This window comes from Chelmon rostratus, chromosome 23, assembly GCF_017976325.1.
Source record: "Chelmon rostratus isolate fCheRos1 chromosome 23, fCheRos1.pri, whole genome shotgun sequence".
In the NCBI taxonomy this organism is placed as follows: Eukaryota; Metazoa; Chordata; class Actinopteri; order Chaetodontiformes; family Chaetodontidae; genus Chelmon; species Chelmon rostratus.
In genome coordinates, this window is record NC_055680.1 from 17,487,453 (window position 1) to 17,514,090 (window position 26,638).

Consider the following 26,638-nt stretch of genomic DNA (forward strand, 5'->3'; position numbering starts at 1 on the left):
ATATAATGGACAGGTATTAATAGACTGAACTATAGTATATTTAGACCCTGTTTGTACATGGTCACAGTTTACTGCACTGGTTTGTACAGATAGACAGATTCATTATTCCCAAAGGAAATGACCAAAAACACAATACAATAAAAACCCAAATAATATGAAATAACAATTTAATACCAGTACAATGAAACTGAGGCTAAATCCTTCAAGTAGGATTTTTAACTCTAATACATATAATGAACATCCGTGGTGGAAAGTAACTACATTCATTCAAATACTGTATTTCAGTGTACTTGTAGTTTGCTTTTTCTGTTAAAAAGATCATACAGATTTAATTATACATATATTTCTATATATATGAGTTGAGAGGTGAGTCCCCTTCATGCATAACTTGAACATTTCGTCCCCACAAAGCAATACATACAAATACACGAACACACATTCACTCTGTGTCCCCCCTGCTGAGTGATTCTGTTAACGAGGCTCCGTTAATCACCGTGGAGACGCAGGTTAACGGCTGGTGTTGTGGGACAGCAGGAGCTGTTAATCTGCTGTTAGAACAATACGCACAGGTCATCTGGATCCCAGCCAACCCACCAAGCATGAATCTGGTTTCAAACAGGACCTCAGCTGAAGCAGATCATGTTGATTCTGGTGGTTTACTAATAATAGTGGTGGAATAAATACATTTAGGCACTTGACTCACATTATTCCACATCTGCGGGAAAATACATGTGTATTTAAAAATGTGTAACTGCATTTTGAGGCCATTTTCTCTGTAGGTACATGAAAGTTTCTGATGGTCTGTTTAGAGTCTTTTGATTATGTGTCAGTATAAGTACACAGTCAGACCTGTTCCACTTCAGGTCAGTGCTGGTGTTTTGTTTCATTTCCTCCACAGCAACCTGGTCATGGCTGCACAGAAGTGTCAGTGCTGCACTCCAGTGGCAAGATATTGAAACTACAAGTGATTTAACTATTGAATTTTCGGTTATAAATGCAGTAAAAATTAGGAAATAAAGTTTGAAAAGACACAAAATCGACATACAAGTACTTCAAACTTGTAGCCTCTGAAGTCCAGGTTCACTTTGGTCAATTTTTCATCAATTTGTCCTTACCTGACACGGATGGTTTTTGTTTTATTCAGCACAAACTCATTTTTTGTGCATTTTTCATTGAGAGTCAATGTATGCCGTACAGGAAACATTCATAATTCAAAGCTTGACAACTTTCTTTAAAAAGATGTGATGGTCTACAGACGTCAATGAGATGGTGTGTGAACGCCCACGTCAACACTCCTCATCTTGTTTCTACATGTTATATAAATGTAGTTATATTACTGGAAATAAAGCAGGCTCAGTGTATCTGATTTTGGCACATTTTGACTCTGGACTTGAAACTGAGAACACGTTTCCTGACTGATGTCACAGCAGAAAACACATTAGCTTCAATGTCAACAACTGCAGCCAGTCTAGACCTGTTGATACCTGTTTACATTCCTACCTGCTACCCACCTGCTGTGTATGCAACACCTTTCTTCTTATTTTTAACCATGCTAGTGAAATATGATAAACACAAAAGTATTATATATCTTTACGGATTAAACTAGCCAGCTGTAAATAGTTGAAAATATACCAGGTGCAGCATTAAAGTAATATGTTCATACATGTTATCCAACAGTCTAATGTACATTACTCTGAAATGAGACATTCTGCATGAACTTTTGGCACTTTAAGTATATTTTCAACACTTTTGTGTTTTCCTTCAAGCACAATTTTGAATGCATGACCTTTACTTGAAACAGAATATTTATACATTATGTACTGTTTTTACTGAAGTTAAAGGTCTTCCAGCACTGCGTTTTCACAATATTTCTTCTTGAGCACATAAAATGTAAAAAAACAACTCATCTTTCAGCACCTCGGGTCTTCCATAATTTAACTCTGAAAGAAACCATTCTGCATTCTGAGTATTTTCACTTTGGATACTTCAATTCTGTTATGCAGACTTAAAGTACTTAAACTCAAGCACTCAAGTTATTGTAATAGAGTATTTTTACACTGTGGCATTGCTGCTTTTACTAAACCGAATGATCTGATTAATTCTTCCACCGCTGTTTAATGCAATAGCTCATGTAGGTTTTGTTAGCCACCTGTAAGCTAACTGTTTTGTCCTCCATTTTTTTTCTCGTCTCCATGCATTTTTTTTCAGTTAGTGACGTCACGCAGCCGGAGAGCGTGCGGCTGTGTATGTAGAGCTCGCGACCCGGGGAGGGAGACAGGGGAGCCCGGAGTAAGTCTTCAACCGAAACCCAACACAGCGACAGTTATTGTCCTGAAATAACAGCAGGATTTAGACAGTTTGACGCGGCAGAAGCTGCTGAACACCGAGCCGAACTGTTTAGCTAACCCGGGAAGGCGTTTCGGGCTAGAAAGTTGACGGTGTTTAGGTGAACTTGTCCCGAGTTGTTGTGGTGGATGTTAGCGACGACAAAACAGGACGAGGAATAATGCTGGTGCCGCCGGCGTCTGTGTTTTGACCCAGCTCCAGTTTCCCCAGACGCACGGGAGAAGGAAAAGAAAGGGTAAAGAAGGAGAGAAAGCGGGACGGACGGAGGAGAAATGGCCGAAGCACGGTCCGAAGAAGAGGAGGAAAACATAATGAGGGACACCCGGGAACAAGTGGTCCGACGACAGCCGAACAGCTCCGGAGGTAAAACAGCGAGCGTCTCCTCTTATCTCGTCTGTTTCACAGTGATTCCACCTGATATCGATTCAATGTATTGATCCCTGAGGGGAAAATAAACTGTCACAGGTCATAAGGCTATCTTAAACTGGAGATACAAACCCTCAGCTGAGGCGATAGATGGCCAGATATCAGCGAGGTGGTCTACACATTTCTAACGAGAAGCTGAAAACACCTGACAGCAGGTCAGACCGCGGTGTTTATCCTGTATCTCCTTGTGCTTTTAGCTTCTATGTGATCCTCGATACTCTTCACAGTCTTCCACTTGACTAGACTATTTGTAGTCTCCCTGTAAAATCTCTCATAGGACTGATATAACTATTTGCTCGGATGTATATGTCGTACTGGGCTTGGCTTAAAAACACCAGTAACCTGCTGGTTTGACACGCAAATCAAGCTGTTCCAAAGTGTGCAACATGTGCAGTCTGGACTGAGTTAAATGTGCAAGAAAAAAGTTTGCATCTTGCTTCTAAAGTTTTGCGAAGCTGCCATTAAGTCACTGGTTCCAGCTTCTCAAATGTTATTTTACCTTTGTGATATTAAACTAAATATCTCCAGGGTTTGGACCCAAAACAAGCAGTTTGAATATGTCTGTTTGGGGTTTGACAAATTGTGAATTTCATTAGTTGTGGCTCCAATCATTGATCGACGATTGACGATTTTGAATAGAGAAGGGGAAGTTTATCTTGTTAACTGCTTTACACACAGAGACACATGGATGTGTCCTGAAACAACCAATAAAAGACTCAGATCATTGGCAAAGTGTGCTGTATCAGTGTGGGTGTAACCTGCCTGAGCCGAAAGCCATAAATTCCTGTATCAACATGTGAGCATGTCATCATTTGGGTCAAAGTTTACTCATGCAGCCATAAATACCCACAATCCCAGTTGACTGTAATGGTGCAGGCCTGTGCCAAGACTTCAGCCATTAGTTTAATCCACAAGTATCCCCCTTTGTCTCTCGCTCTTCCTCTCTGTCCCTTTCTCTTCGTCTTTCTCTGTGCGTCTTATTCACAGAAACACTTATAATTTAACACCTCAGGGCAAACACGAGTGCATAATCCCACAGAAGCCTTTCAGGTGATGCCCTCACCTCAGCGCTGTGGCGAGGCCCGGGCACATCTTTGGGAAAATTACAGCTTGAGTCTGAGCAGCTTTTGAAGTGATACCGCGACGCGATACCACCCGAGCGCTCAGGCGAGTCTTGAAAGTGAAAGAGGAGGATAACCTGAAGTGTTGCTTTTGACATTATTTGTTTTAAATCCTCATATAAGTGGGCTGCAGTAGGATTTACATGGCAGCAAAACAGGATAGAGGTTCGGCCTTCAGGACAGGAAGTCATGTACGGTGTCGACAGACTTTGCAGTGTGTTCAGTAAATAGCAGCTCTGAAACGAGAGACAGGCACATGACATACACAAACCTGTTTTATCTTGATTACATTTAGTTTCAGTTGATGTTGGGCAATGTGATAATATACAGTATTAGGGTTTGATAACATTTTATTGAATCCAAATCCTCTACTGAATCAACTTAAGAAGTCTGAAATCTCAAATCCTCCATCATTTGCAAGTAACTTCAAGTATAAATAACTAAGATTTAGTTTAGATCTGCCTATCTGTTGTTGGCTGAGAAGCTACAAACACTACATTCTTTAGTGGTAGCTACTAAAGCTGCCCGATATATAACAAAGTGCCAGTTAGTGCCGGCAAGGGCTGAGCAAGAGGCCCAGAGGTTAAATGTGCCCAAACATAGCATTAAAAATGAAGCTTTGTGTTGCCACAGACATGCCGCGACCTAAAAGTCATATTCTCCAGATGTAAAGGAACACGCTTGTTAGCTGCAGACCTCAGCAAATCACATTTTCACTGAAAATTAAATGCAAAAATCACCATTCATCTAAATTCATGACATGATATTGCAATCAGAATATTTGTCAAAAGAATCACAATCTGATTTGTTTTGCATGTTGTTCAGCTCTAGTGTTCTATGCTGTGAATCAGTGAGGAGGACTTTATGATAATGATGAGAATAATAATTCATTATGAAAAGTTTAAGTTAAAAAAATACTAAAAACACTCTACAAACACAAGGTAGCAGAGGACATTAAACCAAACATGAACAGACTTCTTGACGGGTTTGTGCAGTCATCGATAAGTTTGAGTTAAAGGATAACTTTGGTTTTTTACAACCTGGACCTTATTTGTAGCATTAAATACGACCATTTACTCACCCAGACAACTTTGGTGGCATTTGGAGTCTTTTTGAAGAAATTAGCCCCAGAGGAGCGGCGCGTATATCCGTATAATGCGAGTACTCGGGGCATCCATGCGCAGCCTCTATATAACGCATAATCTGCAGAAACTCGTTCATATTCCAATATTTAGTTCTGATATGCTGGTGCTATTCCCCTCTGAGCCGGCGGTCGGCTAGTTTAGCTGTAGTTTGGCACAGCTATGGTTCGTTATTGCGTATTCGTAGCTGACCGCCGCAGAGTCAGCCGTGTTGTGGCTGGCTGCTCGCAGCGCCCGGCGTTCGGTAATGACATCATCCACGTCAGAGGTAGTTGTCTAGAGACGCCGGATGTTGATAACATGCCACCACAGGCTCAGAGGGGAATAGCACCAGCATATCATAACTAAATATTGGAATATGAACGAGTTTCGCTGCAGATTATGCGTTATATAGAGGCTGCGCATGGATGCCCCGAGTACTCGCATTATACGGATATACGCGCCGCTCCTCTGGGGCTAATTTCTTCAAAACGACTCCAAATGCCACCAAAGTTGTCTGGGTGAGTACATGGTCGTATTTAATGCTACAAAGTTATCCTTTAATGGCTCCCTGTCTGGATTGAAAAACCATCTGAGACGAATCTCTGATGGGTTTACAGTGATAAACAACAACAAGAGCAAATTCTCACATGTGAGGAAATGACATTTTTGCTTGATAGTGATTGCCAAAACGGTTTGCTTTTCTTCTACGAATCATTTCAACACAGCTTGACGGGCCTTTTTAATTAATTGCTTTAGCTAAAAACAGGATGTCCCATCCAGTTATTTTATCTGTAGAAAGTTTCAAGTTGTTCTGTTCACCCAGTGATCAACAGTCATAGAGAAATGTTCCTGATTCAATTCCCCAAAAAAAGTTCCTTGATTGAATTTCCATAAAATTTGCTGTTATGCTTGATGTTGCTTTGACTGATATAAAATTCCATATATCATGACAGAGGATTTTGTCCTTACCACCCGCTCTTAGCTGACTTCACCTCCACTGTATGAAAGGAAAGTGATGACATTTTTCATTTCAAGTTGTTTTTAATAAACAGCAGAAGAAGAAATAGGAAGTTAGAATTTGATGACAGGTATTCTGATAGAGAAGTGCACTAAAGAAACACCACAGCAAGACAAGCATAATAATTATAAAAATGGAAACTTCCTCATTGTATTTTTAAACACTTGAAGTTGTAAAATGTCACATTAAATAGGAAATAAAATTGGCCTCCTCAGTGTCCAAACACCTGAAATGTCAGCCATATTTACTGCGGTCCAACGACAAAGACATCCACCCGTCAGTGCTGTTAAATCATCAACTAATGCTCATACAAGTGGGAAAGAGGCTTAAACATGGTAAAAACACACAGATCTGGGAGCGTGTGTTGCTCAGAGTCTCAGATTCATGGCTCAGTGTGATGAAACTGAGCCATGTGACGAGCTGTGGTTGCTGAGTTTTCATCGAATGTCTTTCAGATACGGTTTTTCAGCTGATAGTTATATTTTTTTCCTTGAGGAAAGATTTTTGTGTCACAAGAGCTGCACAAACAGTTGCAGGAACTTTTCCTGAAATCACGTAAACATTTGGAAACCAAGCTGGTGAGACGACGTCACAGCGTTAGCTCACACACTGGAAAGCAGTTGTGTTTGTGTGCAGCATTCCAGCGCTGTGGTTTGGGTCTCTCTGTGGATTTAAATGCAATCTGTGATTAATTTTTGTGGCATCTGAAGTTTGTTGTTTCCACAGGGTTTGTTTTCAGCCTCCCCTGAGCTCTGAGACACGCAGCTTAATCACAATGGCCTGTATTAGACAATAATCAACCAAAGTGAATATATCAGTACTCTCAGCTTGACAAACAAGAGGAAAGATGTTGGAACTAGTTGACTTTTTGACATAGCTGGAGGTGAACGTCATCCACTGATAGATTTTATTAGGCAATCCAGACTGCTTCAAAAGGTTTTGAGACATTCCCACCACAGTGACCCACTTTGTCTCCACACAGATTTGGATGATAAATATCAAGTGAGTGTTCCATCTTTCATCAATGAATGTTTCCCTGCAGCGGCCATACTGGCAGCAGAATTTGTGTCCAGCGGTGTGCAGCTTGAAATGTAAAATGTACAGCAGTGACATTATGATCATGACTGAGAGTCACTGGGATTGATTGATTAATTAAAAGTATCTATGTAGTATATGTGTGTCTGTATTCAAAGCAAGGGTAGGGAATGTATTTTATAATAATGTTTTGTTATAATTGTTGAAATTGAAATTCATACCTTCCTGTCTACCTACGTACCGAAATCTAGCGTGCTCTTGATGGTTTCTCCAATGTTACCAACAACAGCTTTTAGCTTGTTGTGGCTAACTTGCTGGCAAACTGTTTCTCATTTACACATCCAGGAGAAGCAGCATTAGCGTTTATTTGAAGTGGTGTTTAGAACTAAAGCTTGAGTAAGTCGGTTGAATGATAAGTCCATCGACTTTTGATAATCTGTCATGTAAAGGATAACTTTCGTTTTTTACAACCTGGACCTTATTTGTAGCATTAAATACGACCATTTACTCCCCCAGACAACTTTGGTGGCATTTGGAGTCATTTTGAAGAAATTAGCCCCAGAGGAGCGGCGCGTATATCCGTATAATGCGAGTACTCGGGGCATCCATGCGCAGCCTCTATATAACGCATAATCTGCAGAAACTCGTTCATATTCCAATATTTTGTTCTGATATGCTGGTGCTATTCCCCCCGATCCGGCGGTCGGCTAGTTTAGCTGTAGTTTGGCACAGCTATGGTTCGTTATTGCGTATTCGTAGCCGACCGCCGCAGAGTCAGCCGTGTTGTGGCTGGCTGCTCGCAGCGCGCGGCGTTCGGTAATGACATCATCCACGTCAGAGGTAGTTGTCTAGAGACACCGGATGTTGATAACATGCCACCACGGGCTCAGAGGGGAATAGCACCAGCATATCATAACTAAATATTGGAATATAAACGAGTTTCGCCGCAGATTATGCGTTATATAGAGGCTCAAATAGTATAGTGGCATTTGGAGTTCAAAACGACTCCAAATGCCACCAAAGTTGTCTGGGGGAGTAAATGGTCGTATTTAATGCTACAAATAAGGTCCAGGTTGGAAAAAACAAAAGTTATCCTTTAAGTCATTAGATAACAAACGTCTCTGGTTCAAATATTCTCTGGTTTCAGCTTTTTGATTATGAGGATTTGCCACTTTCCTTTGTGTATGTGACAGTAAACTCAATATCTTTAGGTGATGAAGTGATGTCAATTAGATGATATGACCTTGGGTTTAAGTCCAATATTTGCTCTTGTTTTAGCTCTGGTTTGTTCTTCACCAACTCCTGAGAAAAATATCTGGCTTTTAAAAGCTGCCTGTCTGCAGTTTGGTGCTTAGCAAGCGTTTCATTGAAAACAGCTGGCTGAGTCTGGAGATGAGTTTGATGAGTGAACCAAAACAGTGAAGTTGTGGGCCGTAAAACCAGAACAATGAGCTGAATGATGCGTTTCGTTGAGTTGATGGCAACTGCTGGTGATAATTCTCAGTGGGTTCATGAATGCAAGCAGCACCTTTCACATACATGTACTCATTTGAGCCATTGTTAAAGGAAAGTATTTTATTAGCAGCTTTAAGGGAATGAAGCCTCTTGTCTTCACGATGGTGACTTTCCTCGAGCTAAACATGAATTCCCTCCTAGCTCCAATCTTCAATCTCTGATTCGTTACCTGTGACCTCTCGGTCCCAGACTAGAAACCCGACCGATGATGAGTGCTGAGGAACAGTTGCTGTGGTGTGCATCTGCGTGTTTGAACGCAGCTCCAGCACAAAGCTCCTGCCGGCCTGCTGCAGGACAAACATCTGGAAGTGTTAAAACTCCTGATGACTGCAGCAGAATCCCACAGCAACCAGTCACAGCCCCACTTCCTGGATGCTCTCTGCCAATCAGGAAGCTAGCCAGAACGGACGGGCGGTCCAGTTAAGAGTTTTAGAGGCAGAGAGAGAGTTGGGGGAAGAGGAGAAGAAGAAGACAGAACAGAGAAAAGAGACATTTTTAGTTTGTAATAGCAGGACAGGAAGGAAAAATAAGTTTGGTCTTTGCAGATTATTGTACAAACACGTCAACGTTAAGTTTCCGTGGACACAGCAGGGGGCCAGGCTGACCTGATTATCAGAGGAAAGGAGGTAGGAAATAAGGAAAATGCACACACATGCAGAAAAGCAGTCCAGATGTATGTCAGAGAGAGAAGCTACCTTTTCTTTCTTTTACCTTTCTGTTGCTTTCTCTTGTATTTGTTCTGCTTAAAAAGTGATGACAGAAGGTTCATCCACAAGGTCTTCTTCATTTTCTACTTTTGTCTTCATTACTGTTGCCCAGTGCTCATCACTGTGGTGTCTCTGAGCTGCACCGTCCAAAGATCACCTCATTGTGGACGGGAACGTTGACGTCCTCTTCCTTGGATTTCCTTTTGATGTAGTCTCTGTAGGTGGCGCTGTTTTCTGTTCTTCTCCTTCTGTGTGCGTTAGAAGGTGGAAATATAAAATGCATCACTTCCTGTGCAGTAGAGGATCATTTTTCAGTGCTTTGTCAATGACTGCATGCATTTTGACAGTGTGTCAGTTTTACAACATGTAAGGAACGGATTTGCTCTTTGGGATAAAACAACAAAGATTTTATCTCTCTTGATGCTGGATCACCAGGGTTGGGTGTCATTAGGACATTTTTGCTTATTGGTGCTGCAGCCAATACAGCACTTGAGATATGGCACCAAAAATGACTTCCAGTAACATAGTTTGGGGAATATTAACATGTTTTAACCTTAATGTTTTTATTTAACCAAATATGCCAAATTGCTCTCTGTGTCAGTGTTAGATAATGTCCCCATTTCATGGAAAAAGGACAAAAAATGTGCAATGTGCAAAGGGTGGCATAAGCGAAAAAAACATGAGAAAAATCTGAACATTTGTCGGCACAACTGACACGCCATATAATTCTCAAGGGATAAAGACAGTCAGACAAACGGCGATGGCCAATCAGGAGAGAGAGGGGAGTTCAGAGGCTCACATGAACTCGTCAGCTGGGTGTGCTCACATGACCTGCAAGGAGGCCTGAATGAATAGACAATACCTGAAGTGTCTGCAAACACCCACACGAACTCTATAAGCACAAGTGTACATATACACAAAAACTAAATCCACAGTATTAATCAGCGGAGAGACCACAGGAAGCAGGTTAGAGACTTCAGATGGTCTGGACTCATCTGCATTCTGATCTGATCCTGAAAAGCAGTTTTTAATCAGTGTCACCACCTCTGTGTGTTTTCTTTTAATCTGTTTGATGGCAGGGGGTGGACCTGCTAAGATGAAATATAGTCCTAAATTACAAAATTAGAGATGTGATTGAAGAATAAGTTAGAAATCTGAGCATTTAACTCTCAGTTTCCATTCTTGACACTGTGTGATGCTCGATGGTACGGACACATTTCAGTCAGTCGTCAAAGAAATGAGTTTGGATGTCCCGGCCTGTCAGTGACAGTCTCTCTCTCTCTCTCTCTCTCTCTTCACAGGTCGTCCTGACAGGCGTAAGCCAGAGCATCGTCACAGGTAAGAGACTTCGCTGCTCTTCGTCTCACCTGGCGGTTTTCTACCAGGAAGTGTGCATTTAAAGCAGCGATAGAGATAGTTTTGTCCAAGGAGGTGCGTTTGATGTTGAGTCCCGGTGATTCAGAAAGCCCTGATCTGTTTGAAGTAGTTTTGCTCAGTAAATCTGTGGTTCTGATGGCGCTCAAACCTGCTGTTAAAGCTTCAGAAAACAAAAACTACTGGAAACATTTCCAGCTGTTTAACTCCAGTGTGGGACTGTTTTCTGCAGGACTACGTGTCTCCCCTTTGGTTTCTGGGTCTGACACACTCCTGAAAGTATTTTGACTGTTGGTTGGTTGGCATGGCAACTAGCCGGAGAAGTCACAGAGTTTAATGACTGTGTGTGTGTGTGTGTGTGTGTTTACGGGGGAAACAGAGCCTCAGTTTGAGTTTATTTCACTTAAAAGATGCAACAAGAGATGTAACAAGAGAAACTAAAGTGACTGTAAGAAGGTTGTGAAACATTTGAAAGCCCCTCATGCATGAACAGCAGATTGAGCTCATTAGTATGCATAAAAGCAAGCAGAAAATCACCGTGAAATCATTTTGGAGGCCTTCATGTGTGGTGTTTAGATAAGTATTCAATTCAATCAGCCTTTGTGTGTCTTGCAGTCCTCCTCACAAGGCTTTCCACATCATCACATCAGGCTTTTCATCACGTCAAGCCTGTGTGTTGCAGGTTTGAGGATTTTTTCAGCTTCGGCAGAACACATGTTCAAAACTGATCTGCTGACAAAGGCAGCTGTGAAAAATGGCGAAGTGTGAACGTCTGCCACATTTGAACTTCAGTGAAATTCTAGTGAAGCTGAGCTTTTTCCAATAACCGTAACTTAGTACTTCCTGCAGCTGGTTCACATTAAAAGCCATAACCAGCTGACAGAAGCTGAAGCAGCCACAGGAAGGGTTGAATTTGCTTTGACAGCCCAGCAACTGTGCAGTAGGTATGTTTATGTACGTCCTCCGATAGCGCTTTATATGTGTGATGCATGTGCAAAATGTATTGATTTTCTGAAACCAACAAACCAATGAGCACGACCACTTCTCTCTGTTCTCCTGGTAACAACAACAGACGTCTTTACGTTGATGAAGTGCGATCCTTGAGGTCTAACAAAAGTGTTGAGTCTGTTTCCCTCCTCATGAAACAATAAAAAATTAATTATTTGTGCATTTTTAACTTAATTAATCACTTTGCTTGCATTCAAAAGTAGAAAAAAGTGTCACACAGTCAAAGATCTCTGCGATGGCGGGCTTTTTGACTCACCTTGAGCCTAGCTGTTCATTGTAAACACTTGTTTGCTTTGAGTGTACTGACGCTGAAGCCCTCACTAGTTGTGATTTACAGTTTGTGCCTGAACTGCTGGACACACACACCCCAAAATGATGTAATGGGGTAAAAAGGAAAAGGCTTAAACGTTTGCCAAACTCAGAAAAACCACCTCAGCAAAGGGACAGTGTTCACCAAGCAGACACTCACCAAGTCCGACTTCACAAAAACACAAACTGCAGCCCTAAATATGAGCATCGCGTTGAATTTACACCTCTGACGGTCCAAACAACAACTGTGTCTTTTTCTGTTCAACTGTTTTCAGAAAACAGGGCGAAACTGAAAGAAGAGGATAAGAGGGTTTTTTTTCCATCACTGTTTAAAATTGTGTGTGTTTGGGCAATGTCAGGGGTGACTCATGTTTGTCTGTTCATGGTTAGCAGCTCTGTGGCAGACAGAGAGAAAGAAAGAGCAAGAGAGACGGTCAGAGACAAAGACAAAGAGACAGAACAGACTGAAAGACCATTAAAAAGACAGAGCGAGAGAACGACATGCAGAAAGTCTAAAACGTCTGACCTCCTTCTGTCGTCTGGGTGAGTCTGGTTCTGTTGATTCTGCCTGGCAACAACTCGTTCAATAAGACAAACTTTGGCTCAATTTTAGGCTCCTCATGACAGTTTGGGCTGCAGATAGGTGAAGTCTGGGAATTTGATAAACACTCCCAGTGAGGGGAAATTTCCAAAATCTCTATGTCTTGGAATTTAACTGAATGTACTCTCAGCAGATGCTTTGCTTTTAAGAGCGAAAAACAACATTTAATATCTCACAAAGGGAGAAACTGATTAAAGAAAGTACTCTGGTGACTCTGTGACAACATACCTTTTTCTTTTAGGACACGTAGCATTGACATGGTCAGCTTATTAAAGGCCTCTACGATGTGGCGTTCAGGACACGTCAACAGAGTCAGAAATCCTCTCTGTTTTTGCCCGACCAGCCACCAGGCATCAACTCGGTTTTCTGAACTGGAGTCCTTTATGTCTGTCACGATAATATCCCTCAGTGGCTCTAGACTTCTGTCGGGCAGATGTCTATAACCATCACAGTGTCTCTACTGGGAGGTTAAACACTGTGTCACTCTTTTACCAGCCTTTTTAAACATGCAGTGGCCTTTTTCAGGAGCTTTTGCTTAGTGTTTTAGAGCAGATTCACTCAAAAACAAAGTGGAGGGTTTTGCTGAGGCTGCCTCGAGAGTTCAGCTAGATTTGGTGAAGTGGATGTTTTCTCGGGGTGTGGTCCAGTACAGCTTCCAGCACTGGTCTGGGGCACACCTGTCTGCAGCAGATGTGGCGGAAGGCGTCCGCTCTGTACATACTGAGGGTGGAGGAATCACTGCAGCTGCAGAAGTGATGCTCTGACCTGCATCATATGCACTCTGATGAATGTGAAATATCAAAAAAGTTAAAGTAGCAGGATCAAAACAATGTTTGCCAAACATCCCTGTGGACGAGGTGTCAGTAGGCGTGTTTCCATCCACTTGTTTTATGTGCATTTTCAATTTGCGCATAAAAAAAACTCTCAAAGCATCTAAAAAAGCTTGTCCCTTGGCTGACGTGGAAATCGATGAAAGCAAAATGAGACAAAGTGCAGTGGAAACAGACTTGAGAATGAATGATGACGCACATGAAGCGTGTGACTGAAACGTCCTGTGAAAAGATGAAAAATGACTGCAGGCAAAAACATCACATTTGTGCAGAGCGACGGCGAGACGGTTTAGTTCCTCTCATTAACGCAGAACACATAACACACTTCACACGTAAATGCCTGGAGAATCGCTACCACTAACTGTTTATCTTGAGGAAATGGTGCCAATGGAAACCTGGCTAGTGATTGATAGGTACACTGTATTGTCCCGGGGGAGAACATTGTTGTCACAGGGTTTGTATCTTCCAGGCTTTAAAAACACTGATGCGTCCATACATTTCATACAGACCTCAGCTTATATGCACTCATATGAATAGATGACATGTGAAAAACAAACCCGTAGTGATAACTGAAGAATCGATCTGGGGTCTGTAACCTTTAACCTCCTTCCTGCACTGAAGACAAAAGATTTTATGTTTTTAAACTGAGAGCCGAGCTGTTGTCCTCCCCTGACTTATCACCAGGTGCTTAGGTACCCTGGAGCAAGGCATTGAACCGTCAGCTGTCTGAATACGAAGCGAAGCGGCGCTCCAGAGAAAGGAAACGTTAAAAATAGAACTTAACCAGAGAAAGAGTTCTGAGGGCTGGGTGGGACGACCGAGCTATGTTTGTCACTGGAAGAGAGAGAGATTTACAGAGGGGGAGGGGGAGGGGGAGACAACAGAGGTGAAATAATGTGACTCATGCTTTCCGTCCCCCCCCTTCTCTCTGCAGCCAGGGTCCTCTCTCATCCATCAGAGCAGCCATCAAGAGAAGTGAGTATTCATCCTCGACCTCCTCATCCTCTGCTTCTTCTTTGTGTGTTTTGTGTCTGAAGTGATTTTAGTGCAGTGTGTGTATAAAGTACACAGAAGTCTGAACAAGCAGCCCTGCAGCCTAAAATCACTTTGATCACTGGAAACTTATTGGAAAATCAGAAAGAAATAATGTGAGTGACACCCTGTCAAGATGATTTTCAACGTGTAACCCTTCAGAATGTGTAGCAGAATGGAGCTAAGTGAGGGTTAGACTATAGTGGTGCCCTACAGACATGCAAGTAAACTGATTGATAGTAGATCGATTGATTGATCAGTAAACTGACAGTTTGATTTAGTTAGTGGTGCTAGGATTGTTTTATCTGTATGTCTGTACGAGCAGGAGAAAGATGCTAATCCGTCTAACAGAGCTTTGCAGAAATCTGAAGTCCGTTTGAATTGTGGCCTGGAAAAGTGTGGATTTTAAAAATGGAAAATATGCATTTTGACCTTTTGTGGGGTAATAAAATCCAGTATGGCAAGGAAGGCAGCAACTCCCTGGACTGGACTGTCACCACAGTCTGCTGTTTAACCGCTTGCACCCTGCTTAGTCCTTTAGATTCCCTTAAATAACTTTAAAACAGTGAAGTGTTGTTATTTTGGCTCCGGTTTTAAATAAAGCTCTGTTGGTTTGAATAAAGTTTGGCTACACAGCATGCTTTTATACTGATGGACCCATCGGAAGTTAAATATATGCATTTTCTAGTTTATATTTATTGTGCAGCCACCTGCCCCTGCACAGACCGTCAGTTCAGTGAATGTTTGATAAAGTTCATGCTAACAGCAGCTGAACAGTCATTCACAGTCTGACGGCATGAGTTTTTGAGTCTTTGCTGTTTTCTGTCTGTCAGCCTCCACCAGGTCGACATCTCTCTCTGAGTCGTCCCGAGACAGAGAGCGGGACAGAGAGCGAGACAGGGACAGGGACAGAGACAGAGACAGAGACAGGGACAGGAGGTAAGACACTGCTTATAAATATAACTGTTTTATGAGGCCAAACCAGTGAGCAGCAATACAGGTTCCTGATTGATCAAATTGAATTCTGCTGTCCATATGGGTTCATGTAAAGCTCATTAAATATTACAGCATTTTCTTGTCTCTTCCCTTTTGTATATAACCTCACAGATAGTCTTTAAACAACATCTTCAGTCGTTCAGAAGTGTAAAATTGCTGAGATGGCCACGAGCAGTTAGAGACTTTGGGAGAAACCGTTTGCTCCGTCCAACATTTTTATGTTGATGCTCTTTAATCAATTTGTCAAGTCAGGAAAATAGAATATTTTTAGTCAACAAGCGAGCATGTGACCATTTGTGTTTACAGTAAATAAGCTTTATGTAAGGAATTTACTGGATTCACTGTGAGGAGCGGTTAAAACCCACTTCCTCCCCGCTTCACACACACACCCTTGGCCTGTGCTTGGATCTGAACCAGCATAAACACTTAGAAACCATTCTTTAATCATTAAGCCACCTGTGGGTTACTTCCACAGTGTTTTCTAGTGCACAACGAGTGGACATTTGCATAGGAAAATTGAAATCCAAAGTTGGATTCCTGCACGCCGTCAGCAAATCGAGTATGCAAATACTCTGCCCGGGTTCCAGTGCAGGAAGTCAACTTTTTCTGTTCTGAAGATTCCACTTCATATTGTTATAAACTGGACTTCTTTGTGTTTTTGTCTGTTGGTCAGACAAAACAGTCAGTGTAAAGACATCCCGTTGGCCTCAGGTAATTTGCCAGCTGGAAAAAAACTCTTTTAACTGAAAAAACAGACTTTCTCGCTGGAAATCTGTTTGTCCGTCTCGAGCTATCGCATTCATTTTTGTCATGTGTATGAATACATGGATTTCTCTGTTAATGATTTCCTGTTTTGGGACCTGTTGCTAGGCGGCCAGAGATCACCATCCTGTCAGCAGAACCGCTGGCCTCCACATCCTGGTTTCCTGGAGCTTCTGGAGGATTCCCACCTCCGCCTCCTCCTGCTGCACAGATCTGGGGCCCCACAATCCCTCCGTCCATACAGGTATGTCTGTCTCTTCATGTTGAGGTTTCACTGTGAACACAGACGTGATGTTTTTCAAGTCTGTTTGTTTCTTTGCCTGATGTCCAAAAAACCATCAAACAGACTTGAATTGAATTTGGTGAAAACACGGACCACAGACCGAGTTTTTGGTGTGGATGAAAATGTTACCAGAGCAAAAGACTGTCGTTATTAAACTCACTGCCTGCAGGTGGCGACATCAACATCGACAGCCTTAAACATACATGTGTAGTCAGTCAATGACTGAAAAGCTCCCCCTTGTGGAGGATATGGGTAATGTGACTATGAGTTTGTGAGTGAGTTAAAGGGCAAAGATAAATCCAAAGATATTCAGTTTACCAACAGATCTGACAAATAAAAGCAGTCAATCCTCCCATTTCAGAAGCTGGATTAGAGAATAGACTGTTTGACATTTTTTCTGTGCTTCCCCCCCTCAGCCTCCTCCTTCCTATGAGGAGGTGATCAGGGAGAAGACACAGGAGCAGGGTCTTCTACCCTCTTCCTCCTCCTCTTCCTCATCACGTCCAGCTTCTACAATAACAATCGCCACGCAGACTGACCCAGGATCTGCCCCCGATCCCCCAGACTCACAGGGTGAGAGGAAGCTCAGTTGTTTATTTTTCAGGGTATTCTTTTATGTTTTACATATGTGACTAAAATTCATTCGTGTGTTTGTGTGCAGTGAGAGGACCGGTGAGACCGCCACGGCCGCCTCTCCCTTACCCTCCCAAACCGTCTCATGTTGATGATGTCACCATCATTGCCAGCCAATCAACACTAACCTCTCTTGACAGTGAGAGAGCAGTAGCAAACACACACCCTGAGACGGTCACACACACCGCTGCCCACGCACCGTGCTGTGACCTGCTCACTGAACTTTGCTCACCTTTGGCCTCAACCTGCGGTGCTCAAACTGACCAATGGGATCGGTCTTCTGCAGCTGTTGACGTGGCAGCTCCTGCTACCACTTCCTCTCACGTCCTGTTGGAGCGGCCCAGGCCACGTCCCCGTTCCAGGCTCAGTGTACAGCCAATCAGCAGCGAGGTCAAAGTTCAGACTTTGGTGAAACTGCGCGAGGACGGTTTGGCTACGCTAGCTTCCCGTGCAGGAGCTGACAGCGCAAACCAGGGAGCGAATCAGGGGAAGTACCTTCAAGAGCTGCTCGAGGCCTTCAGCGCAGACGACTGGGGCTTCCCTGATCGCCGCAGCGACAGCAGTGGCCACAGCCAATCAGAAAGTGAGGAGGGAGACGGGGAAGAGGACGAGGAGGACATGGCAACTCTGAAAGCGAGGATACAAGCCTTTGAACAGCAGCAGCAGGTGGCCGATGGGAGCTGTGGAGACAGTAACAACAGAGATTTTGTTGCTACAAAGAGACCTGAACCCCGGCCACGCCCTCGTCTCCAGGGGCAACCGGCCAAATCTGCCCCCCCCACTGTTGCTCCAAAACCCAAAAACCTTTCACATGCCCCCAAACCATCTACCAAGGTATTCTGGGAAGATGCTGGTTTGACAGCCGAGGCAGCAGACTCAGGTAGCACTGAGGCTTTGAGAACAACTGAGAGTCCGTCCCCAGAAAACCCTAAACCTCAAACCGCTACCGAAACAACACCTTCTTGTCCTGCGAAATCTGCTCCAGCTTTGGCACCCCATCCCTGCAAAAGCACTGAAAAACCCTCAGTAACACCCAAACCGCAGTTTGCCCCAGAAACCCTCCAGTCTAGTACCCCTTCCCCTGCTTCTGCCCCTGTCCCGGCCCCTAGGCCCCCTCCACCCAAACTCACCCCCTCTGTCAGTGAGACTCCCTCCTTGGCAAACCCCAAACCTCCACCCAGACCTGCAGTCGCCCCCAGGGCCAGTGTAGGAGCTCCACACCAGGATAAGAGCACCGCAGCCGGGCGCACCACCCCAACTATGCCCCCAAGACCCTCTGTGGAGGTCAGCAGCGGGGGCCAACAGACAGAGACTCCGGCTGGAAGTGATGAGACGCACGACCCTGCGAACCCAACTGGTGAGTGCTGTTCTGCGTAAAGGCATTTTCTATAATGTAGTCTGTCGTCTCTGATCCTTACTGACCCCTGCAGGCAGTGACTGTGAACTGCAAAAACAAACCGTGTATATTTTGTTCCAAAGCAGAGAGATGTCTGGAAAGTGGATTTTAATCTCCGTGATGGAGTCAGTAATTTTGTTTTTTCTTGGACTGCAATATTCTGACATTGCAGCAAAGCCCCAAAGTGATGGAGCTGAATCCACACTGCAGTAGATGTTATGTAGCTGTTTGTTCAGTCTGTACATCGGAGGACAAAAGGAAGTTTCACGTTTTCTATCTTCCTTCCTTATTTTCCATTCTTCTTTCACCGCCCACAGAGGTGCGTTTGTGTGTTTGTGTGATGTCATAAACAGAGTGACTCACAGTCAATAGCAGGTTTTAAGCTGACTGTTACTGATAATAGAGAGAGACTTTTAGTTTACAGGACTGTGAGTCCAGATGGAACAAGCTACCATCATAGGTACAACTGAGTCAATTTGTCATTTTTTAAGCGAAAGTGAACCAAAACATCTCTGATTCCCCTTTTATTTGTGTCTATTTGCTTGGTTTCTCAGTCTTCCATGATAGTAAACTAAATATCTTTGAGTTTTCGTTGATGTTTAATTACAGATGATGACGAATGAATCAATTAACCGAGGAATATAAAGTGCTGCTTTTAATTTTAGCATTTTACGTTTCTGTGAATATGTGAACATTTATGTTAAATGTGAAATTAATTTTAGTTAGTTGCATGATGTGTTAAAGGTCATTACATTTAGGGCCCTATGAAATTCATTTTGCATGTTATTTTTTCCCAAATTCCATGTGTTTCATTCCAAGCACATTTTGTCATCAGACTGATCATGTGGGAGAGAAAGATGAACGAGATACACCTCTAATTACTAATTCTACATCTATTCTGTGCCATGAAACTGCCGACAGGTTGACTGCAGCTAACTCAATGTAGCCAAATAAGTTGTTTGCTGTAGACAGCCTTTCACAAAGTTTCCACTAACTCACCACTCACAAAACTCGCAATTTTTCAAGGGAGTCTGGTGTTGAGCTGCTGCCACCTCAGATTACTCACTGCAGGTTTTGCCCTGGAAGGCAGAGATCTGATCTCAATGAGGGAAACAAGAACAAATTAAAAACGCCGGGTGTGGATGCAAAGGCAGCAGATCGTTTATCATCCAGATCACGTATTTGGACACAGATTGTATTTTAAGGTGTGAACGGGGTGTGGATGTGATGCGGCACCGGTAATATTCCTTCTGATTTTTGTTGATGTTTCAGTGAAAGCAGGAAGTTGTCGTCCAGGCGTCCCGACCAAGCCAGCGGCACTGACCTCACCACGCAGAGCCAGCGGTAAGAGTGTGTGTGTGTGTGTGTGTGTGTGAGTGTATAAGCTGGATGTAGCTTTAGTACAATGGACTATTTGAGATCTTAGAGACACAAATCCTGTTTGCTCATTATGTTGCAGAAATATGCAAACATGTGGAGAGACTTTACATTGTGTGTGTGTGTGTGTGTGTGTGTGTGTGTGTGTGTGTGTGTGTGTGTGTGTGTGTGTGTGTGTCTGACAGAAAGAGGGGGGGTTGCATTATTCAACCCAAACCATGTGAAAGAAAAAAGCTGTGATTGTGTGAGAAGAGAAGAGCTCTCACTGTTGTTAGCGCTGTGTGTGCTTGATGTGTCAGAGTTGTGTGTGTGTGTGCTGCCAGCTGTATGTTTCTGGCTGAGTGCATGTGTGCATGTGTGTTCTCAGCCAAGCCATATGATTGGTCAAGAATCCCCAAGAGAATTCCCATTATGCAGCTAGCCACGCTTTACTGGCTGCTAAATTAACCTGTAAACTGATGTAAACCAGGAACGTGGTTCACCGTGTTTTCTCCTGGTTTATATGCTTCACAGCCTCTAATCCAGTCTGTACACTCAGTTGTGTAACAGCTGTAATATCAGCCAGAGAACATTTGCAACCAGGCTGCTAGTAAACAATGTGATCCTGCAAAAACTTGTATGCCGTCTGTGTCATAGCTACCTTTGGATTATACCCAAAAGGAAAACAGGATGGAGTCTTTGAACAAAAGTAGGTCATCAGTTTGTCAGTACTCCATCTTAGTTATTAGATCTGTGTGTGCTGTTTCCCCTTGTGGTGTTAAAAAGCTAAACTGAGGAAAAAGACAAAAGCATTTTAGAGTGTTAGCCGAGATAAAGGCCCTGGAGTGTGTTTCCTCATCTCCAAACGTTTGATTTAGTCCAACCATTTTTTCAGTCGGGATGACCCCGTTACCCTCTGAACGCGTCTTTGTTCGCTGTGTGCCTGCAGCTGAATGCACTCTCACTGTACACAAACACAGAGGTGCTTCTGTTAGCCTAAATGCTAACTGGTTGCTGATTCTTGAGTGAATTTTCAGCATTTTATCACCTCTGCTTTTTCATAATTCCTACATTAAAATGCTCCTAACTGTGTGAATAATGAGTAGTTTGAATGTGTGAATGTCTTCTATGAATAATGTAGTTATCTGCTCTCCCCCTCCAGCTCCAAATCTGGCCCCCAAACCCACTGGAGGCTCACCAAAGCCTCCTGATCCAAACCCAGTCCCACCCAAACCTACAACTGCTGCCCCGGCCACAGCCCCCAAACCTTCAGGGCCAACCCCAGTTCTAAAACCCTCAGCTCCAGCCCCAGCTCCAGCCCCAGCTCCAGCTCCAGCCCTGAGGAAAGCCCCTGTGATCCAGACCAAACCAGAAACTACCTGCCCTGCAAACCCGAGCTCCTCAGAGCCTCCACTCCCTCCACGGTAAGACAGAGAATTAGTGAGTCTGAATTCTCTGAATGATCCACAGTGATAATCCAGGAGGGGCATGAACCGTGAAATATGACTCCACTGTCCCCTACAAGTGAGACTGCCTTAATGCCTTAATTAAATTGGAATTATGCTGCTCAGTATCAGATTTAATCTCAGTTTTTGACGACGAGAATGAGCTCTGTCTGTATTTTGGGTTACACTGCTGTGATAGTTCCTGTTTCTGAGTGTGATTATTCCAAAAGTTTGTTGATGGTAATTAAGAAGAACAAGCAGGGATACATAGAGACCTCAGATACAAGTGAAATCTACAATAAGTTTTTTTTTTTTATTGAGACATTATAGTGTTCCTTGTTACAAAACACGCCTTGGTTGACTGCCATTATTTTCATTGTTGAGTGCAGCTGTGGTCTCACATCCACAAACCATATCTGTGTGCGCAGCCCTCTTTTATTCAGCAGGTTTTGCAGCCCAAGTTCAGTTAAATTTGTTCTTTGACTCCCAAACACTCACATCCAGGAAGTGTAAGTTATGATCTGCCAATTTCTGTTTAGAGAAGAATAAAGGAGAACTTAATTTTGTGTTTCTGAATTTGTGGAGTCGTATAACTCTCAAGTCAGGGACATGAGTTACACAGGCAGAAAATATCAGTTTTAAATTTTTAATAATTTTGGAAATCAACTTTCATTCCAGGCCATCAAGTGTGAAACTCCTCCCCCTTCGTCCTCCACCAATGAAATCCACCCCTGGACGGCCGCCTCCTCCAGCCATCACCTCTGCTTCCTCGGCCAACCAGATGACTCTTCCTTCCAAACCGAGCCCCGCCCCCTCAGTTTCCCCAGCCAGTCAGTCTTCACCCTCACAAACCACTTCTTCTGTATCAGCCAATCAGATGCAGGCGCAAAGGGCACCAAAGAGAGGACCACCTCTGCCCCCCCGCCCTAAACCTGGACACCCTCTCTATAACAGCTATGTGGTATGGACACACACACACACACACAGAATACTGTTACAGATTTGAACTGTAAGTTGTGTCATTTCTTAATTGGTCATCAGAAACAGGAAGTGCTGATCGTCCTGGACGACCCGAGTCCCTCAGAGCATCTATCAGATGAAGGGCAGAGTCAGCCCACTGTCACTCCACTCATCAACCCGTCACAGTGTCTCCTGGACCTGTACACCCAACCTGAGCCTGGTCCAGATCAGGACAGCCAATCAAAACCTGCCTTGGAGGGCCTCAGCCTATCAGACTCCCAGGTACTGGAGCAGCAAGCTAAAGCTAAAAAAACAAGTTGTATCAGTATTGAAACTCATCCCTGGTCTCATAGCCCGCTAAATAGACTTACGTTAACTCGTCTACCTTTGACTGAATGTGTTTCCCACAAAACGTTTCATCTTTCAGGACATATGTTGACATGAGTTTTTCTTTGCTGTCTAGTCCATTCTGCCTGTGCAGCCTCCTGAGCTGAAAGAACAGCCGGACCCTCCCCCTGTCAGGTCAGACACTCAAACTACACACTAAACTACACACCAGACTTATAACTAAACAGTGGCTGTTTTTAGAGCCACGTTTGTTCATCACGCATTTCATTATGTGTGTGTTCCTTGATGTGTGTGTGAGCAGCGGCCCTCGGTGCGTCGCCTTGTTTGATTACGAGGGAGAGGAGGATGACGAGCTCACCTTCTCCCAGGGTGATGTCATCGCCCTCCTCGAGCTCATCGGGCAAGAGTGGGGGCGGGGCCAGATCCACGGGCGAATCGGGATATTCCCCCTGAACTTCACCGAGGTGGTGGAGCCGCCCCCACGGCCGGCGTCGTCGCCAGGGGAAACGCCAAAGCCAACAGATGCCACAGTGACAGAAAGTAGCGGTGAGCCGAGAGGTCCTTCTTACCTGGATTACATTTGATTTTTAAACATGGCGCTGCAGAAGTTACAGTGAACAAAGATATAAGAGGTCTAAAGGATCATTTCCTTTCCTTCTTTAACTCTGCCGTACGTACACAAAGCTTTCACCCATTCTTCTTCACGTCACTTCCCTGATGATGATGGTCTGATACAGTAAAACCGTGCATACATCCACTGAAAGCAGTTGAAGTAGATTTATTATTGTTTTACATTGTTTTTCTCATCTTTAGATTTAAATCTAATAGTATTTTTTTTGTCCTCAACAGCACCAAAGACCTCGCAGGACCCGGACTCAGAGGTGAGAGTGTGTGTCTAAGTGTGTGTGTGTGTGTGTGTTTGGTCTTACTGTTGCACTCAGACATCAGACAGTAGTGTTGCAGTTAGACGCTCCCTCAGTTTCAGGTCGTATGTCCGTCTGTGCGTGTGCAGGCGAAGGAGTGGGCTGTGGCTCTGTTTGACTTCCCTGGTCAGACTGCAGAGGACCTGTCCTTCCACAAGGGGGCGCTGATCCACGTGATTGAGCACATCGATGCTGAGTGGAGGAGAGGAAGACTGGAGGGGAAGGAGGGGCTCTACCCTGCTGCCTTCACACAGTCCTGCCAGGGTACGACACACAGCAGAGACACACAACAGAGACACACACAACAGAGAGAGAGACACAGCAGAGACACAGACACAGCAGAGACACACACACAGCAGAGACACACAACAGAGACACACAACAGAGACACACACAGCAGAGACACAGCAGAGACACACACAACAGAGAGAGACACACACAGCAGAGAGAGAGACACAGCAGAGACACACACACAGCAGAGACACACAACAGAGACACACAGCAGAGACGCACAACAGAGACACACACAACAGAGAGAGAGACACAGCAGAGACACACACACAGCAGAGACACACACACAGCAGAGACACACAACAGAGACACACAACAGAGACACAGCAGAGACACACGCAGCAGAGACACACGCAGCAGAGACACACACAGCAGAGACACACACAACAGAGAGAGACACACACAGCAGAGAGAAACACACAGCAGAGACACACAGCAGAGACACACAACAGAGACACACACAGCAGAGACACAGCAGAGACACACACAACAGAGACACACACAGCAGAGACACAGCAGAGACACACGCAGCAGAGACACACACAGCAGAGACACACACAGCAGAGACACACACAGCAGAGACACACGCAGCAGAGACACACAGCAGAGACACACACAACAGAGAGAGACACACACAACAGAGAGAGACACACAGCAGAGACACACACAACAGGCAGAGACACACAACAGAGACAGCAGAAACACACACAGCAGAGACACACACTGCAGAGACACACAACAAAGACAGAGACACACAGCAGAGACACACACACAGCAGAGACACACTGCAGAGACACACAACAAAGACAGACACACAACAGAGACACAGCAGCAATAAGAGAAGCTTATGGGATCTGAAAAAGTAAACAAACCTAATTGACCTTTCTCTGATTTTGTGTGTGTGTGTGTGTGTGTGGCTGCTGAGGTCTCTAACCACAACTTCCTCTTCCTGTTTCCAGCTCAGCCAATGGCAGACCAGCAGTCAGCGGTTAAAGGCATGGCCAAGTTTGACTTCACAGCAGAGAGCGAGGATGAACTCACGCTAAAGGTGTGTGTGTGTGTGTGCGTGTGTGTGTGTGTGTGCGTGTGTGTGTGTGTGTGTGTGTGTGTGTGTGAAGACAAACATCAATTTCAGGCTTCTAATTTATCCCTGAAATGAAGCTAAAGCAGATTGTTGTCTTTCTGTCCTTCTGTCCTCCTCCTGCAGGTTGGTGACATCATCACGCAGGTGGAGTCTGTGGATGAGCAGTGGATTCTGGGAGTTGTGGGCGGGAAGCGTGGGATTGTGCCTAAAAACTACATTTCTCTTCTCTGATGAGGAAATCTTGAAACAGCCAATAGGAAAAGCTAGAAAATAACTCTGTTAGCGGGTTGGTTGGTTTTGAACTGGTCACGCCCCCCATCTGAAACCGCTACAGAGAGTTTCCTGTTCGCTGCGTTCGCGTGGACACAAACGTGAATTCTGGTCCAGTGTTTCAGTGTTTTTCCAAAAACGTTTCCGTTTTTAATGAAGCAGAAGCAGCTCCGTTTTTATTGGACGCTAACTGGGAGAAACTCTGAGCTGTGATTGGATCGTCTCTTTGCTCGACAACCCTGTCCTAACGTCACCCCGGCAACTGAGGACTCGCTGTGCTCACCGTGACCACCCAGAAGGGGAGGGGCCTGTGCTGCCTCAATGACGCCTCAAAACTGATATTACGCCGCTGATTTTCGCCTCAGTGTCGTCCTGTCGGCTCGATTCCTTCCTCTGGTCTCCGATAGACTCGACGTCCCACCTGGACTGGACTTGACTTTCCTCTCTCACTGATCCTGTTTGGTCTTCAGTCCTGACCGGCCAGAGGACTCCAAAAGTCGACCCTGAAGCTCCTAAAGCTCAACTGTTTTAGCCCTGCATTAGTGTCAAATGATGATGGGAGATGAAATCATTTGGGTTTTATTTATTTTAAAATGTGTCAGAGGACAGATTCTCAAAACCAGAGGCTGAACTTTAGAGAGGAGGACTGATTCACTTTAACTAACGAATAGAAACTGAATAATGTGGAGCTTTAAGCTGGTCGGCCGCTGGGCCGGGTTTTTAGGAGCGAGGCAGGAAGTGGAGTGAGAGCGGTCGGTCGTCAGCTGACAGGAAGCGTCAGCTGTGGCGTGTTGTTGTTGTGCGACTCGTGCGAGGCCTGACCCTCCTAAATGCTTTTAACTCGTAGGACTCAGTGATCTGAGGGCCAAAAATTGTCACTTTTAAGAACGTAAACTCTACGACTTTGTCAGTTGAATTAAAATTAACTGTCAGAATGTTTCCTTTATGACACTGTAGGTACCTGTAGCTATTTATAAAAGCAAAGCATACTCACCATTAACTAGCTGCTAATTAGCATGCATATTAGTAGCACATTGACTCTTTCTTTAGTCATTATAAAGCTCTTATGAATACTTACAATGCTCATAATTCATGTACAACAGCTTTCTTACTCTTACTTAACGGCCTAGTAGTTGTAGAACTAGAAAATTCCCCCTGGGAAATTTTGAAAGGGACACGGGGTGCGTTCGAGCCGACAAAATTATCTACGTTTTAAAGTTTGAATGAAGTCTCTAGGACAAAGTATGGCCGAGCAGTGGACAATTGAAAAAGGCTGAAATTTGAGGAAATTTCCCCACTCATTTCTTATGGGAAATTTATCGCAGTTGTTTGCGTCTTCCGTCGGCCTTCGATGGTCATAGCTCGAAAACCGTAAGAGATATCAAAATGTGCCGAGGGTCATTTTGAGCCGACAAAATTATCTACGTTTTAAAGTTTGAATGAAG

General features: G+C 44.1%; 1 protein-coding gene across 2 annotated transcripts; it reads left to right on the forward strand.

Annotated features, from left to right (window-relative positions):
- Window positions 1-2,269: 2,269 nt before the first annotated feature.
- LOC121626769 (SH3 domain-containing protein 19-like) lies at window positions 2,270-26,146 on the forward strand. 2 transcript variants are annotated; one of them, XM_041965439.1, is made up of 17 exons: window positions 2,270-2,709; window positions 10,594-10,630; window positions 14,349-14,389; window positions 15,280-15,385; window positions 16,313-16,448; window positions 16,904-17,060; window positions 17,149-18,477; window positions 19,789-19,860; window positions 21,035-21,296; window positions 21,996-22,278; window positions 22,359-22,559; window positions 22,741-22,799; window positions 22,927-23,171; window positions 23,475-23,506; window positions 23,605-23,812; window positions 24,799-24,887; window positions 25,047-26,146. In XM_041965439.1, exons 1-17 carry the CDS (start codon window positions 2,619-2,621, stop codon window positions 25,152-25,154), a joined length of 3,456 nt encoding a protein of 1,151 aa, XP_041821373.1. In that variant the 5' UTR covers window positions 2,270-2,618; the 3' UTR covers window positions 25,155-26,146. The 2 variants fall into 2 exon arrangements, with proteins under 2 accessions (XP_041821373.1, XP_041821374.1); XM_041965440.1 differs by having other exon boundaries at window positions 23,638-23,812.
- Window positions 26,147-26,638: the final 492 nt, after the last annotated feature.

Excerpts from the sequence above, each read along its gene's own strand:
- LOC121626769 (XM_041965439.1), top strand. The coding sequence starts at position 2,619 with ATGGCCGAAGCACGGTCCGAAGAAGAGGAGGAAAACATAATGAGGGAC. Across the intron at positions 16,449-16,903 it reads CAATCCCTCCGTCCATACAG|CCTCCTCCTTCCTATGAGGA; the intron begins GTATGTCTGTCT and ends TCCCCCCCTCAG. Across the intron at positions 22,800-22,926 it reads CCGGACCCTCCCCCTGTCAG|CGGCCCTCGGTGCGTCGCCT; the intron begins GTCAGACACTCA and ends GTGTGTGAGCAG.